The 16163-nt window shown below is 39.7% G+C and overlaps 1 protein-coding gene and 1 non-coding gene across 2 annotated transcripts; both read right to left on the reverse strand.

The window, feature by feature from the left end:
• Positions 1 to 1431: 1431 nt before the first annotated feature.
• On the reverse strand, positions 1432 to 1535 carry LOC127742080 (small nucleolar RNA R71). The gene has a single exon (XR_008003268.1). It is a non-coding gene; the product is annotated as a small nucleolar RNA R71 (small nucleolar RNA).
• Positions 1536 to 10910: 9375 nt separating this feature from the next.
• Positions 10911 to 15936, reverse strand: LOC107466047 (PHD finger protein At1g33420). Its single transcript, XM_016085028.3, has 5 exons — positions 15085 to 15936; positions 13833 to 13959; positions 13242 to 13457; positions 12225 to 12845; positions 10911 to 11919 (listed from the first exon to the last, which is right to left on the reverse strand). Exons 1-5 carry the CDS (start codon positions 15428 to 15430, stop codon positions 11079 to 11081), a joined length of 2151 nt encoding a protein of 716 aa, XP_015940514.1. The 5' UTR covers positions 15431 to 15936; the 3' UTR covers positions 10911 to 11078.
• Positions 15937 to 16163: the final 227 nt, after the last annotated feature.

Consider the following 16163-nt stretch of genomic DNA (forward strand, 5'->3'; position numbering starts at 1 on the left):
ATAAAAAAATATCTTTTCCTTATTTCACTCATAAAATTCGAAATTTTGGGTTGACTTAGTCAAAGATTTTTAAAATTTAGTTGTTTCTTGTTAGTCAAGTCAAAATTTCAATTTAAAAATTCTATCTTTTCAAATCTTTTTCAAAAATCAAATCTTTTTCATTTTTCTTAATATTTTTGAAAATTTTAAAATTGATTTTCAAAATCTTTTTCTTATTTTTATTTCATATTTTCGAAAACCTTGCTAACAATTAAGGATTTGATTCAAAAAATTTCAAGTTTGTTTCTTTCTTGTTAAGAAAGGTTCAATCTTTAAATTCTAGAATCATATCTTTTAATTTCTTTTTAGTCAAGTCATCAATTTTAAAATCAAATCTTTTTAAATTTCTTTTTTAAATCTTTTTCAAAATAGATTTCAATCATATCTTTTTCAAAACTTAATTTCAAAATCTTTTTCTAACTTCTTATCTTTTCAAAAAAATTTTAAATCTTTTTCAATTAACTACTTGACTTTTCGTTTGATTTTAAAAGTTTACTAATTCTTATCTTTTTCAGAACCACCTAACTACTTTTCTCTCTCTAATTTTCGAAAACTACTAACAACTTTTTCAAAAACCTTTTTAATTAACTAATTATTTTAAACTCTAATTTTATTTCTTCTAATATTTTCGAATTTCTCTTCTCTCTCATCTCTTTTTATTTATTTATTTATTTATTTATTCACTAACACTGCCCCCTTCTTAAAATTCAAACTCTCTCTCCCTCTCTGTGTTTGAATTCTCTTTATTTTCACTCTAACTCATTCTTCTATTCTTCTTTTCTTCTACTCACAAAAAGGAATCTCTATACTGTGACATAGAGGATTCTTCTTCTTTTCAGTTCTCTTCTTTTTCACATGAGCAGGAACAAGGATAAGGATACTCTTATTGAAGCCGATCCTGAACGTGAAAGGACTCTGAAGAGGAAGCTAAGAGAAGCTAAAGCACAACTCTCTGGAGAGGACCTGACAGAAATTTTCGAAAAAGAAGAAGACATGGCAGCCGAAAATAATAACAATAATGCAAGGAAGATGCTTGGTGACTATGCTGCACCAACTTCCAACTTCTATGAAAGAAGCATCTCAATTCCTACCATTGGAGCAAACAACTTTGAGCTTAAGCCTCAATTAGTTTCTCTAATGCAGCAAAACTGCAAATTTCATGGACTTCTATCAGAAGATCCTCATCAATTCTTATCTAAATTCTTACATATCTATGATACTGTTAAGACCAATGGGGTTGATCCTGAGGTCTATAGACTTATGCTTTTTCCCTTTGCTGTGAGAGACAGAGCTAGAACATGGTTGGACTCACAACCTAGAGAAAACCTGAACTCTTGGGACAAGCTGGTCAATGCTTTCTTGACCAAATTCTTTCCACCTCAAAAGATGAGTAAGCTCAGAGTGGATGTCCAAACCTTCAGACAGAAGGAAGGTAAATCCCTCTATGAAGCTTGGGAAAGATACAAGTAATTAACCAAAAGGTGTCCTTCTGACATGTTTCTAGAATGGAGCATCATATGTATATTCTATGATGGTCTGTCTGAGTTTTCCAAGATGTCATTGGACCACTCTGCTGGTGGATCTCTTCATCTGAAAACGCCAGCAGAAGCCCAGGAACTCATTAAAATTGTTGCAAATAACCAGTTCATGTACACTTCTGAGAGAAACCCTGTGAATAATGGGGTGACTCAGAAGAAAGGAGTTCTTGAGATTGACACTCTAAATGCCATATTGGCTCAAAACAAAATATTGACTCAGCAAGTCAATATGATTTCTCAGAGTCTGACTGGATTGTAAGCTAAAGACACCTCCTCTGAAGGAGAAGCTTATGACCCTGAGAATCCTACAATGGAAGAGGTGAATTACATGGGAGAATCCTATGAAAACACCTATAATCCTTCATGGAGGAATCACCCAAATTTCTCATGGAAGGATCAACATAAGCCTCAGCAAGACTTCAATAACAATAATGGTGGGAGAAACAAGTTTGGCAATAGCAAGACTTTCCCATTATCTTCTCAGCAACAGACAGAGAATTCTGAGCAGAGCCTCTCTAGCTTAGCAAACATAGTCTCTGATCTATCTAAGACCACCCTCAGTTTCATGACTAAGGCACGGTCCTCCATAAGAAATTTGGAGGCACAAGTGGGTCAGCTAAGTAAAAGAATTACTGAAACTCCTCCTAGTACTCTCCCAAGCAATACAGAAGAGAATCCAAAAAGAGAGTGCAACGCCATTAATACAACCAAAATGGCCGAACCTATAGAACAGAAAGAGGATGTGATTCATAGTAAGGAAGACCTCATGGGATGTCCACTGGACTACAAGGAGTCCCCTATTGAGGAACCACAGGAATCTGAGGCTCATCTAGAGACCATAGAGATTCCACTGAACCTACTATTACCATTCATGAGCTCTGACGAATATTCTTCTTCTGAAGAGGACAAAAATGTTACTGAAGAGCAAGTTGCTCAATATCTAGGAGCAATCATGAAGCTGAATGCCAAATTATTTGGTAATGAGACTAGGGAAGATGAACCTCCATTGCTCATCAATAAACTAAGTGCATTGGTTCAGCTGAAGTTACCTCAAAAGAAAGAGGATCCCGGAAGGTTCTTGTTACCTCTCACCATAGGCACCATGACCTTTGAAAAGGCTCTGTGTGACTTAGGGTCAGGTATCAACCTCATGCCACTCTCTGTAATGGAGAAACTAGGGAACTTTGAGGTACAAGCAACAAGAATCTCACTAGAGATGGCAGATAAATCAATGAAAAAGGCTTACGGACTTGTAGAGGATGTTTTAGTGAAGGTTAAAGGCCTTTACATCCCTGCTGACTTCATAATCCTAGACACTCGGAAGGATGAAGATGAATCCATCATCCTTGGAAGACCCTTCCTAGCCACAGCAAAAGCTGTGATTGATGTGGACAGAGGAGAGATAGTCCTACAACTGAATGAGGACTACCTTGTGTTCAAGGCTCAAGGATCTTCCTCTGTAACCATGGAGAGAAAGCATGAAAAGCTTCCCTCAATACAGAGTCAAGCAGATCCCCTACACTCAAACTCTAAGTTTGGTGTTAAGAGACCACAATCATGCTCTAAGCATCTGTGTGAAGCTCTGAAAAGAGCTCACTGTCAAGCTATTGACATTAAAGAAGCGCCTATTGGGAGGCAACCCAATTTTTTATTTATCTATGTTATTTTATGTTTTCTTTATGATCATGATCATGTGGAGTCAGAAAAATAACTGCAAAAATTAAAGAAAAATAAAAAACAGCATCAAAAATATCACACCCTGGAGGAAGAGCTTACTGGCGTTTAAACGCTAGTAAGGATATGCCTGGCACCATTCTAGGCGTTAAACGCCAGAACTGGCAGGCAAACTGGCGTTTAAACGCCTGTGAAGATAGAAAAATGGGCATTTAAACGCCCATCCTGGCACTATTCTGGGCGTTTAAATGCCAGAACTAGCAGGCAGCCTGGCGTTTAAACGCCAGAAAAGGGCAGCAGACTGGCGTTTAACGCCATAAATGCCACATAGAGGGCGTTTAACGCCAGAAAGGTGCAGGGATGATAATTTCTTGACACCTCAAGATTTGTGGACCCCACAAGATCCCCACCTACCCACCTCACTCTCTCTCCTCTTCACACTTCTCCATAACACTCTACCCAAAACACCACTCACCTATCAAATCTTACCCTCTTTCCTATATTCTCTTCACCACTCACATCCATTCCCTAATTCCCATAAACCCATCATACAACCCACCTACCCCCAAGATGCGTGAGCATCTTTTCTATCTTTTCCTAGTGAATTTGCATCTAATTTGTTGAGTTTAATTAAGAATTAAATATATTTTAGCCACTATGGATGCTATTTTGAGTTTTATGCAATTTTATTTATTTTAGGTAGCATTCGGCTGGATTTGATGGAGTTTTCTGCAGCACAAGAATCAAAGGAGATGGCTGCGAAGAGCGACGCATATGCGTGACTGACGCGTACGCGTGATTTGGAGGTATCCATGGCGACGCGTGCGCGTGATTGACGTGTACGCGTGATTTGAAGAATTGCACAGCGACGCGTGTGTGTGACCGACGCGTCCGTGTGACTCACAGAGAAGACCAGCGACGCGTACGTGTGACATGCGCCACGTGCAGAAAACGCAAAAACCGTTGGGGGTGATTTCTGGGCCCCATTTTAGCACCCAAGTTAGGCGCGGATCCAGTGAAGCTAAGTGGTCCCCACGTTACAAGACGCGGAGTAGTTAGTCAATTCTGATTTAAATTCAAATTTGATTTTAAAATAGGAAAAGATATTATCTTAATTTAAAATATTAGATTTTAAATTAATTAGGATTAGTTATAAAAATGGGAGACTTCTCTTCTATTAGATTACATTAGGGGGATTCCATTAGAAAATTCTATACAAATTTACATCTCACATTCTATCAGCAACTAATCCTCCATTGTTAAGGTTAGGAGCTCTGTCTATTTTGTATGGATTGATTTTATTGCTTTTTCTATTTTAGTTTATGTTTTGGATTTTTATTTAAGAATTGTTTTCACTCTTTATTTTATGAATTTGGGTGGAACGGAAGTATGATCCTCTTTCTATTTGAGTTCTTGTAAAACTTGGAAAAGCTCTTTACTTGAACAACAGCTTGAAAATAATTTCTCCTAAATTTTAATTATCTGGATTTAATGGGATACGTGACATATAATCCTTCTATTTTGGGATAATTAGAGTTTTTGTGGCATATAAACTGGAATTTGATCATGTAGCTTCTAATTGGAATTAATTGACCAAAGAATTGGCAGTTAATGAATTTTAGAGGAGACTAGAAAGGTCTAAGGAATTAGGGTCTAGTCACATATAGTTTGCCATAAATTAAATCCTACATGATTAAAATAGTTAGTAAGAAAGGTTAATCCGGAAAAATAGATAACTCTGAAGTCTTAACAGTTTTCTCCATATTTTATTCCCAACTTATTTATTTGTCTATCCTTTTTATATTCTTAGTTCGAATTTAAACCTTTTGAACATCTCAAAACCATTTTCTGCTTGCCTAACTAATCCTATCAAACGCTATTGTTGCTTGATCCATCAATCCTCGTGGGATCGACCCTTACTCATGTAAGGTATTACTTGGTACGACCCGGTGCACTTGCCGGTTAGTAGTGTGGGTTGTAAAATACCGCACCACCCCACCCACTCAAATTCAAACCATTTTCCTCCCAAACCCACCCCTTCTCACACGAACCAACTCCCTCTCTTACCCTATAAATACCCCTCCTTACTCCTTCATTTTCACACATCACATACACTCAAAACCCCCTTGGCCGAACCCTCTCAAGCCTCCATCTCCCACTTTTCTTCTTCTTCTACTCTCTTCTTTCTTCTTTTGCTTGAGGACGAGCAAACCTCTTAAGTTTGGTGTGGAAAAAGCCTTGCTTTTTAATTTTCCATAACCATTAATGGCACCTAAGGCTGGAGAAACCTCAAGAAAGAGGAAAGGGAAGGTAATTGCTTCTACCTCCGAGTCATGGGAGATAGAAAGATTCATCTCAAAGGTCCATCAAAACCACTTCTATGAAGTTGTGGCCAAGAAGAAGGTGATCCCCGAGGTCCCCTTCAAGCTCAAAAGGAGCGAATATCCGGAGATCCAACATGAGATTAGGAGAAGATGATGGGAAGTTCTTACCAATCCCATTCAACAAGTCAGAATCTTAATGGTTCAAGAGTTCTATGCCAATGCATGGATCACCAAGAACCATGATCAAAGTATGAACCCGAACCCAAAGAATTAGCTCACAATGGTTTGGGAGAAATAATTAGATTTCAGTCCGAAAAATGTGAGGTTGGCATTCAATTTGCCAATGATGCAAGGAGATCTTCATCCTTTCACAAGAAGGTTCAACTTTGATCAAAGGTTGGACCAAGTCCTCATGGACATCTGTATAGAAGGAGCCCAATGGAAGAGAGACTCCAAAGGCAAGCCGTTTCAACTAAGAAGGCTTGACCTTAAGCCTATGGCTAGAGGATGGTTGGAGTTCATCCAACGCTATATCATTCCTACTAGCAACCGATCCGAAGTAACTGTGGATGGGCTATCATGATCCATAGCATCATGATTGGAGAGGAAGTGGAAGTTTATGAGATCATACCTCTAGAACTGTACAAAGTGGCTGACAAGCCCTCAACTTTGGCAAGGTTAGCCTTTTCTCATCTCATTTGTCACCTATGCAGTTTAGATGGAATTGTCATAGAGGAAGACATCCTCATTGAAGAGGACAAGCCCATCACTAAAAAGAGGATGGAGCAAACAAGAGAGCCCACTCATGGACCTCAACAAACGCATGAGGAAGTCCCTCATCAAGAAATCCCTGAGATACCTCAAGGGATACATTTTCCTCCACACAACTATTGGGAACAACTCAAGACTTCTCTAGGATATTTGAGTTCCAATATGGAGGAACTAAGGACGGAGCACATAGAGCATTCCATCATCCTCCATGAAATTAGAGAAGACCAAAGAGCCATGAGGGAAGAACAACAAAGGCAAGGAAGAGACATTGAGGAGATCAAGCACTCCATAGGATCTTCAAGAAGGAGAACTAGCCGTCATCACTAAGGTGGACCCGTTCTTTAATTTCCTTGTTATTTGTTTTTCTATTTTTCGATTTTTATGCTTTATGTTTGTCTGCTGTGTCTTTATTACATGATCATTAGTGTCTAGTGTCTATGCCTTGAAGCTATGAATGTCCCATAAATCCTTCACCTTTCTTAAATGAAAAATGTTCCTAATTACAAAAGAACAAGAAGTACATGGATTTTGACTTTTATCTTGAAATTAGTCTAATTATTTTGATGTGGTGGCAATACTTTTTATTTTCTGAATGAATGCTTGAACAGTGCATATTTTTTATAGTGAAGTTTATGAATGTTAAAATTGTTAGCTCTTGAAAGAATGATGAACAAAGAGAAATGTTATTGATAATCTGAAAAATCATAAAATTGATTCTTGAAGCAAGAAAAAGTAATGAAAAACATAAGCTTGCAAAAAAAAGAAAGCAAGCAGAAAAAGAAAATAGACCTTTAAACCAAAAGGCAAGGGTAAAGAGGATCCAAGGCTTTGAGCATTAGTAGATAGGAGGGCCCAAAGGAATAAAATCATGGCTTAAGCGGCTAAATCAAGTTGTCCGTAACCATGTGCTTGTGTCATGAAGGTCCAAGTGAAAAGCTTGAGACTGAGTGATTAAAGTCGTGATCCAAAGCAAAAGAGTGTGCTTAAGAACTCTGGACACCTCTAACTGGGGACTCTAGCAAAGCTGAGTCACAATCTAAAAAGATTCACCCAGTTATGTGTTTGTGGCATTTTTGTATCCGATGGTAATACTGGAAAACAAGATGCTTAGGGTCATGGCCAAGACTCATAAAGTAGCTGTGTTCAAGAATCAACATAATGAACTAGGAGAATCAATAACACTATCTAAATTCTGAGTTCCTAATGGATGCCAATCATTCTGGACTTCAAAGGATAAAGTGAGATGCCAAAACTGTTCAGAGGCAAAAAGCTACCATCCCCGCTCATCTAATTGGGACTAAGTTTCATTGATATTTTGGGATTTATTGTATATTCTCTTCTTTTTATCCTATTTTGTTTTCAGTTGCTTGGGGACAAGCAACAATTTAAGTTTGGTGTTGTGATGAGCGGATAATTTATACGCTTTTTGGCATTGTTTTTACATAGTTTTTATATGTTTTAGTTACTTTTTAGTATATTTTTATTAGTTTTTATGCAAAAATCACATTTCTGGACTTTACTATGAGTTTGTGTATTTTTCTGTGATTTCAGATATTTTCTGGCTGAAATTGAGGGGCCTGAGCAAAAATCTGATTCAGAGGCTGAGAAAGGACTGAAGATGCTTTTGGATTCTGACTTTCCTGCACTCGAAGTGGATTTTCTAGAGCTACAAAAGCTCAATTAGCGCGCTCTCAATTGCGTTGGAAAGTAGACATCTTTAGCTTTCCAGCAATGTATAATAGTCCATACTTTGCTCGAGATTTGATGGCCCAAATTGGCGTCCAAACGCCCACCAGAGACCCTTTTCTTGCGTAAAACGCCAGAACTAGCACCAAAGCTAGATGAGTTAAACGCCCAAACTAGCACCAAAACTGGCGTTTAAACTCCAAGAAGAGCTTATGCACGTGAAAGCTTCAATGCTCAGTCCAAACACACCAAGTGGGCCCCGGAAGTAGATTTCTGTACTATCTACACTTAATTACTCATTTTCTGTAAACCTAGTTTACTAGTTTAGTATAAATAACACTTTTTACTATTGTATTCATATCTTTAGATCATTTTTGAGACTATCTTTGGATCACTTTTGATCTCTTGATCATGTTTTGGGGGCTGGCCATTCGGCCATGTCTGGACTTTCATCACTTTTGTATTTTCAACGGTGGAGTTTCTACACCTCATAGATTAAGGTGTGGAGCTCTGCTGTTCCTCATGAATTAATGCAAAGTACTGTTGTTTTTCATTTCAATTCACGCTTATTCCTATTCTAAGATATTCACTCGTACTTCAACCTGATGGATGTGATGATCTGTGACACTCATCATCATCATCCCTTATGAACGCGTGTCTGACAACCACCTCCGTTCTATCTGCAAGAGCTTGAGTGTGTATCTCTTGGCCTCCTAGTTCACGACGCATGGTTGCCTCTCCTGACAATAGAGCCTTCTATTCCGTGAGATCAAAGTCTTCGTGGTATAAGCTAGAATCAATTGGCAGCATTCATGAAATCCGGAAAGTCTAAACCTTGTATGTGGTATTCCGAGTAGGATCTGGGATGGGATGACTATGACGAGCTTCAAACTCATGAGTGTTGGGCGCAGTGACAGTGTGCAAAAGGATCAATGGATCTTATTCCGACACGATTGAGAACTGACAGGTGATTAGCCATGCGGGAAACCATAGCAGATATGTTTTCACTGAGAGGACGGATGGTAGCCATTGACAACGGTGATCCACCAGCATACAGCTTGCCATGGAAGGAGTACGCAAGATTGGATGAGGACAATAGGAAAGCAAAGACTCAGAGGGAACAAAGCATCTCCATACGCTTATCTGAAATTCCCACCAATGAATTGCATAAGTATCTCTATCCTATTTTATGTTTTATTTCACTTTTAATTATTAAAACCTCAAAACCATTTGAATCTGCCTAACTGAGATTTACAAGATGACCATAGCTTGCTTCAAGCCAACAATCTCCATGGGATCGACCCTTACTCACGTAAGGTATTACTTGGACGACCCAGTGCACTTGCTGGTTAGTTGTGCGGAGTTGTGAAAAGTGTTATCACAATTTCGTGTACCATGGTGGTTATGCGTATCTGAAAAGTACGCAACGTGCCAACGTCCTAATTCATCGTCCATGCGAAGTAGCATCCTTGCAGGGCATCCACACTGTGTCTCGGCCCTCGGCCTCTTTTGCCGGTTAGGCATTGAGTAGAACTTCGGGTATCGGTACCCTTGTCGGTGGCACACGAACTCCTGCCGTATCCTTACTTCGCCACGTTTTTCACGTCTAGAACGTCTCGCGCTGAAGCCATGGTGCTTTGCATATTGCTGGTAGAACTCAAATGCAATGTCAACATCTGCGAAATTAAAGCGGAGAACCTCCTCCTAGCTCAAGTTCAAAAAGTCAATCGAACCTATCGATTCGCCGGAATTAACAGCGTACAAGTCATCATCCGCATAATTGTTAGACATTCCTCTGACACCGTACAAATTGTCTTCCAATTCAACCGCATCCCAATTGTCAACATCGGCCTCTACATGATGGTCGTGTTCTGTTTCATCTTCCTGTAAATCGTACTCGTCCGACTCCATCCCTGCAAAGCCATCGCCCTCAACCGATCCAACTCCATGGTCTGCTCCGTCGCACATTTCTGCTTCCTCGGCGACACGCACGCTCCCAGTGGTATCTTCATCCCCGGCAACCCTGTGCCAAACAACAACAATGCGGTAATTTAGCAAAACACGCAAAATTGGGGGATTTCCTTCAATGAAAATTGCAGACTTATGACGAAACAAAGGGGGATATTTGCAAATCAAGTGAAGGGTGATAATAGAACGGGTACCTTCTTTCCATTGATAGAGACGGCGAAGCCATCAACTGCCAAAAACAACCGACAATGCAGATCAGGTACCGTCGTCGTCAGAAGTGAGGCTGTTTGTGTGCTTGGATTCGCCTAAACAGAATCGTTTACACTGAGTGGGGGAGAAGAAGTTAGCTGAGTATGGAGGTTTCAATCGTTCTCAGTGGTAGAGATAGAAGGGACGGTACGATTACGACGGAGGAGAAAGGGAGGAAGAGGGTGCGATTGTGACTAATTCTAACAATTAAGTTAAATGTATTCATTTTAAAAAACGAAAAAATGACCCCTCTATTTTGTACGAAATTATGGAAAAGACCCAACAAAAGCATGCATTTTTATTCTAGCCTTCCCTGGCGCCAAACAGGTTTTTGACATTTCAGTGCGCTATGATAGTGGCGTACCGAATCCGTCCCCTTCAATCTCAGGCCTAATACCTTTCAAACCTTTTCTCAAGGTGTAGCAAGACCTTTACAAAATTGTTGAAACTTATCTTACCACCAAATAATTCAATTTAGTCAGGGTTGGCTGCTATACAAAACCATCTCAGACCCCACAGATGCAAGCTAGTACCAACCACAGTCCGAAGGCCTTAATCTTAGAAGTTAAATTCTAGCGGGTTTTTTTTAATATTTTTCTTGCTACACACAAGTTTATGTCAGTCATCATATATACAAAAAAACAGAGGGTAGAACTTGAAATACCAACAAGACATGCTCTGTTACCTGATGCCATCCCTAAGTTTTCTTTTTTGGTCTCGCCATCCCTAACTTTAACACCTAATCTGTGTTATGTACATGTTCTTTCAGGCCCAGGCCCAAAAAACACAAAACAGAAACAAAGTTTGCTTTTGTACACATCTATTGATCTTAACGAACATCAGAAGGCATTGGCAAGCCATTTCCAAAGCAGCTACCACTAGCACTAACGTTGGTCACTGTCACCTCTTTGCAGTGCCCAGTAGACTTGGGCTTTTGGTCAGAGTTTTGACATTTTGGGCAAACGAATCGCGCTGGAACAGGATCAATGTCGCGGATGTTAGAACACCTAGTATGCCGCCACACTCCACATACGTCACAAGCTAGCATTCTCTCCCCATCATCATCCTTAGCCCCACAATTGCAATCTACGGTCCACCTCTCGAGTCCTCGTTCCATTCGGAACTTGCTCAGTCCATTCTTCGCCATGCATCTTCCACGGACACAAACCGTGGCGGGTTCTTCTGATCCTAATAAGTGCTTGACCTGGGTGGGATCTTCAACACCGCTATAGCCAAGTAGCTCATCAACTTGAAATCTTCTGAACATCAGATATACATCTTGGAAAGCATTTGCTGCTTCGATCTTAACATCAGAGACAGTGGCATCTGCAGGCAGCACAATCAGTTCCGGTGGAGTTTTGGCTGCAGGATCTTCAGCTTCATCCACCAGTTCAACCTGACATGATATTCGTATTTTCTGCAGGTCTGACATTGGGGGCATCCCAGGAGTGTAGTCTTTCACAAACTGCTTGCAATCAAGAAGCTTCTGAGCTGAACTCATTGCAAGAACCCTTGTCCCTTCGGGGGCATAATTTACCATCATCTGAGGGTGAAGCAAAGCCTCATATAAATATCTCAAACACTGTAGGAGATTCTCTTTGGATGGATACTTTGAACCAGAAGAGTTGTTTGCAATAATTCCAAAGGAGGAGCCATTTGCAGCCTCAAGTCTAGCAAAAAGAAGCACATACATAGGTATCAGAACCAATTCAAATCAGACAAAAAACAATACGATGCAAAGGACCAAGAGAAACCAAGAGAGAATCATCCAAGTATATCTAATCAATACAATCTATATTTTGAGAAAAACATCAGTATTTCAAGGCTAAGCATCAATAATAATCAATAATAAATTAATAGTGGTTTAAATTTATTGAAAATGACTTTCTAAGCTTATGTGTATGGCCTTCTAAGCAGCAAAATTAGAAAACACAGAATTGTAAATACCCCTATGAAAATCATATAGAAGCCTAACCTGTATTCAAACGTTCCAGTTTGAGGGTTGCATCGGGCATTAACAACCATTCCACCATAGACCACTTTTCCTCCCAGTCCTCCAAGGCAATAATCAAGAAGCTCTGTAGAGGCCAACTTGCAGACTGCACCCCTAAGAGCTCGAGAGCTCACCCAATTGGACCCAGACACTGCACGCAACACCTTCAGCATGGCTTCCTCCACACGTTCAATATCCTTCTTCTCCCAATACCATAACAGTCCAGAATCGTTAACACGGCGCTTCTTGCAGGCCACGTCATCAACCTTTGTTGCAGTGTTGCGAGCATCATGAATCAAACCCATCAAAAAACAAAAGAGGTCCCTTACATTTACAAGCTCATGGTCTGACAAAGATTGAAAGTATGAAATCATGCCCTGAACACGAGGGAGGGAAGAATTTTGTCCTTGGCACAGGTAGGTAGACAAGGGCAAATTGGATAGGCTGTCAACCGCAGTCTTGTATGCTTCATGCGTGAGACAATAGCTACCAGAACCGAATTGATAACCCCAGTCACCATACCAGGGATGTCCCTTCATGATTGTATGGAGTAGGCGGTACTCTAACCCATATTTCTTTGAAACATCCATCACGCTAACTTTTCTGTTCATGTAGAAAAGAAACTTCAGGGTTAAACACTCAGCTATATCCATATAAACACTTATATGTAACACAAAGATATATGCATGCAAATACTTTTACACATGACAAAGGTATACTATTCACCCATGCCAACTTTCACGAAGGATAAGCTATTTCTAGATGCCCAAAAGAGTGCAAGATAACGTGGTAATATTAAAATCGGTGTTTCTTATGTAGCATCAAGTCTAATTTAAACAATCATTACTTCTTTATCATTTTTCTCTCGATGCCATGTCAATGAAAGAAGTTTCACGGGCGAGACTAGTAGAAAACAGAAATTGTAAGTATTCCAGGACCCAACTTTCGTCAAATAAAATAAGCAAGTGCTAAACACTAATCAGAATTAAGAATCGTAACCTGACTCCAAGTGTCTTGCATAGGCGATCCCAAAAGTCCATGATATGGCAACCAGAAAGATATCTAGATCCACCTTCTCTGCCATTAACCCGTAGAAGGTGCCCATAACCATTGGCATGGACTACACCATGTAAGAGATGTGTCGTATTCTCTAACTGGTGGTACACCCAGTCCTCCACATCATCAGTGGTAGTCGCATGGTTGCACGACTTACACCTGAAGATGAATTATTAAAAAAAAAAAAAGGCAAAACGTCACAACAGAATGCATTACTAAGCCAGAGCCATTCATATGAGTTTGGAGGGTTTTATCCCCTGAAACTGTTCACATGATGTATCGAACATTCTCTCCCTGCACTATATTTTAAAATCCAGAAACATGGTTTGGCATGGCACGGTTAAACCGAGAAATTCACAATTCATATATAGCACTGCCTCATTCCACTAACTCATCTGATTCTAAGGTATTTATCCCTCCGACAGGTAGTTGAACAGAGAAACAAAGTTCACATGACAATATTTCCATGAAACACACTAGAAGGGGAAAAAATTAGGGGGAAATGAAACTTATTACGTGGAAGGGATTACTCACTTGGATTCTGACAAGTGCAGGATATCTCCACAGCACATACATGGTTTATGGTACCCACCAATGGAGCTTCCATCAGCTTTGATTATAAAATGGTAACGTTTCCCGCACACTGGATGGCCGCTCCAACCTAAACATCAAACATGTGTTTTTCAAACTTCCATCACAAAAATTCGGCTATCAAACTTGTTCAATTCTTTATTGTTACATATATTGTTATCCAATCATATTGGTAAATTACCAAAAAATAGTTCAATTTGATGTTAATTATGTCAAAGTAATAATTAATAGTATATAATATTATTCATGAAAGTGTAAGGCAAAATCTAATTAATATTTATTAATAAAATAAATAAATAAATACAAAGACCACCATCGTAGTCAAAGAAAGAACAACGTGCTTCCAAAATACTTGATTGGATGCGTTGCGTGGCACATGAGTTTGATAACAAAGCCCAATTATCCACTGAACAAAAGAGCAGAAAAAAACAAAGATGGACTTGGACCACAACATAATAATAATAATAATAATAATAATAATAATAATAATAATAATAATAATAATAATGAAAGCTGTTACGCAACAACGACAGCACAAACAAAATCCACTGAAATGTCGCAACAAGACCAAAAAAACTAAAAAAGTCCTCATTTAAACCAGAAACAATAAAATACGTGGCACCTCTTCACCCTCCCACCAAATCACCTATGACCTACCCAACCAAGATGGGCCCCATTCCCACCCAATACCCCCCGGGGTACTTGCAATTTCTTTTTCTCTTAGCACCTCGAATATATCTGCAATTTATCGTTATTCCATCCGCCACAAATTGAAGCTACTCTCCGTTTTACCGGATTAATTATCTGTCATTCTCATTCTAATGATTTAATAACTGAATATGATTATCCCCTTCTCATTAGATAACCCTGTGACCCTATCCATGTTACTGTTATGCTTATGATGGTTTTTTATTATGATTAAGAGTATAATTGATATCAAAATTTCATATCGCGGAACATCATGATAACTTCAGGCTAACTAACCAGGTTCTCTTTTTTATTCATTTTTATTTTATTTTTATAAAGTTGCAGTTTTCCTCCTACAAGATACAGAGGTCACTACTGGGCATAATAGGTGTGATCTGAAACCGGCAACCGGAGAAAAACCGGTAAAAATAAACAAAAACAACGATGAAACCAAAGCGACTCAAAAAAGGAAACCGAACCGAGTCGGTTAACTGGCGAGTCAACTCACCGAAAACTCGGCACTGGTCGCAGTACACAGATCTGGATCTGGCAACGTCCTCCTCCACGATGTCGAGGCACACCGCCGCCGCACCGCCGGACTCCGCACCCCCTTCGCCTGCGACGTCGCCAACACGGAAGAGGATCTGCCATGTCAGCAGGTGAGGGAAGAGCGCGGAAGGCGGCGGGAGAAGCGCGTGCTTCGTAAGGAAGGATCGGACGGCAGATCTGAAGGGAGCGCCGGCGAAGCCCTCGTGGGCGGCGAGTGATGGGGAGGGGAACGAGAGAAAGTCGTAGAAATCAGCCGTGACTCTCCTCTTCATGCGCTTCAGAGGCTTCCCTCCACTAACGACCATGATCGAGGAGGAAGAGACGGTGGCTGGCGCGTGGTCCAGTGTGTGCGGCGCGTGGGGCGAGATCTCGTCGGAGAAAGGCCAAAATATTGTAGATCTGGATGTGGTGGTGAAAAAAATGGACGGCAGAGAGTGGTGGAGAAAATGAAAATCAACAAAGGAAAGAGTTAGAGAAAGAGAGAGAAAGGGTAAAAGAGGAGGGAACGATCGTTTTTTTGTTTAGTTAGTCCGTGATGTATTGTTTGTGTGTGATTTTTTTGCGTCTGAAAGATTAGATTTGATGGGGGCCGTTGGATTTATCTGTGATCAAAATTTTTCCGAATTGTATATGTAAGGAAATGTAATAAAATAGATTTAATGTTGTGGAATGGGTGAGAGAGAAGAGAGAAGGGAGAAATGGGAATTTTGAATTTTTTTTTTTCTCTTTACGGGAATTAGCGAGAAAGTAGTGCGTGTTTGGGAAAATGAAAGAGAGGGAACGTGGAATCGAAATCTTAGGCGTTAAGCGAGTTTACCGCCTTGAGAGATCATGCAAATTAGACCAAGCTTTTTGACTCGCACGTTAAGACAGTTTTTTCTTATTAGGTGTTAAAGATTAGGAAAACTTTAGTATACAGACGATTAGGGCTTGTAATTATTACAAGTTTATTAATGTCTAATCCACCAAAATGCACTACAATTCTTACGTTACTTACACGCGCTATATAAATACTAAATTTAAAAGATTTGTTTTCTT

The sequence above is a fragment of the Arachis duranensis genome, chromosome 9 (assembly GCF_000817695.3).
Source record: "Arachis duranensis cultivar V14167 chromosome 9, aradu.V14167.gnm2.J7QH, whole genome shotgun sequence".
Taxonomy (NCBI): Eukaryota; Viridiplantae; Streptophyta; class Magnoliopsida; order Fabales; family Fabaceae; genus Arachis; species Arachis duranensis.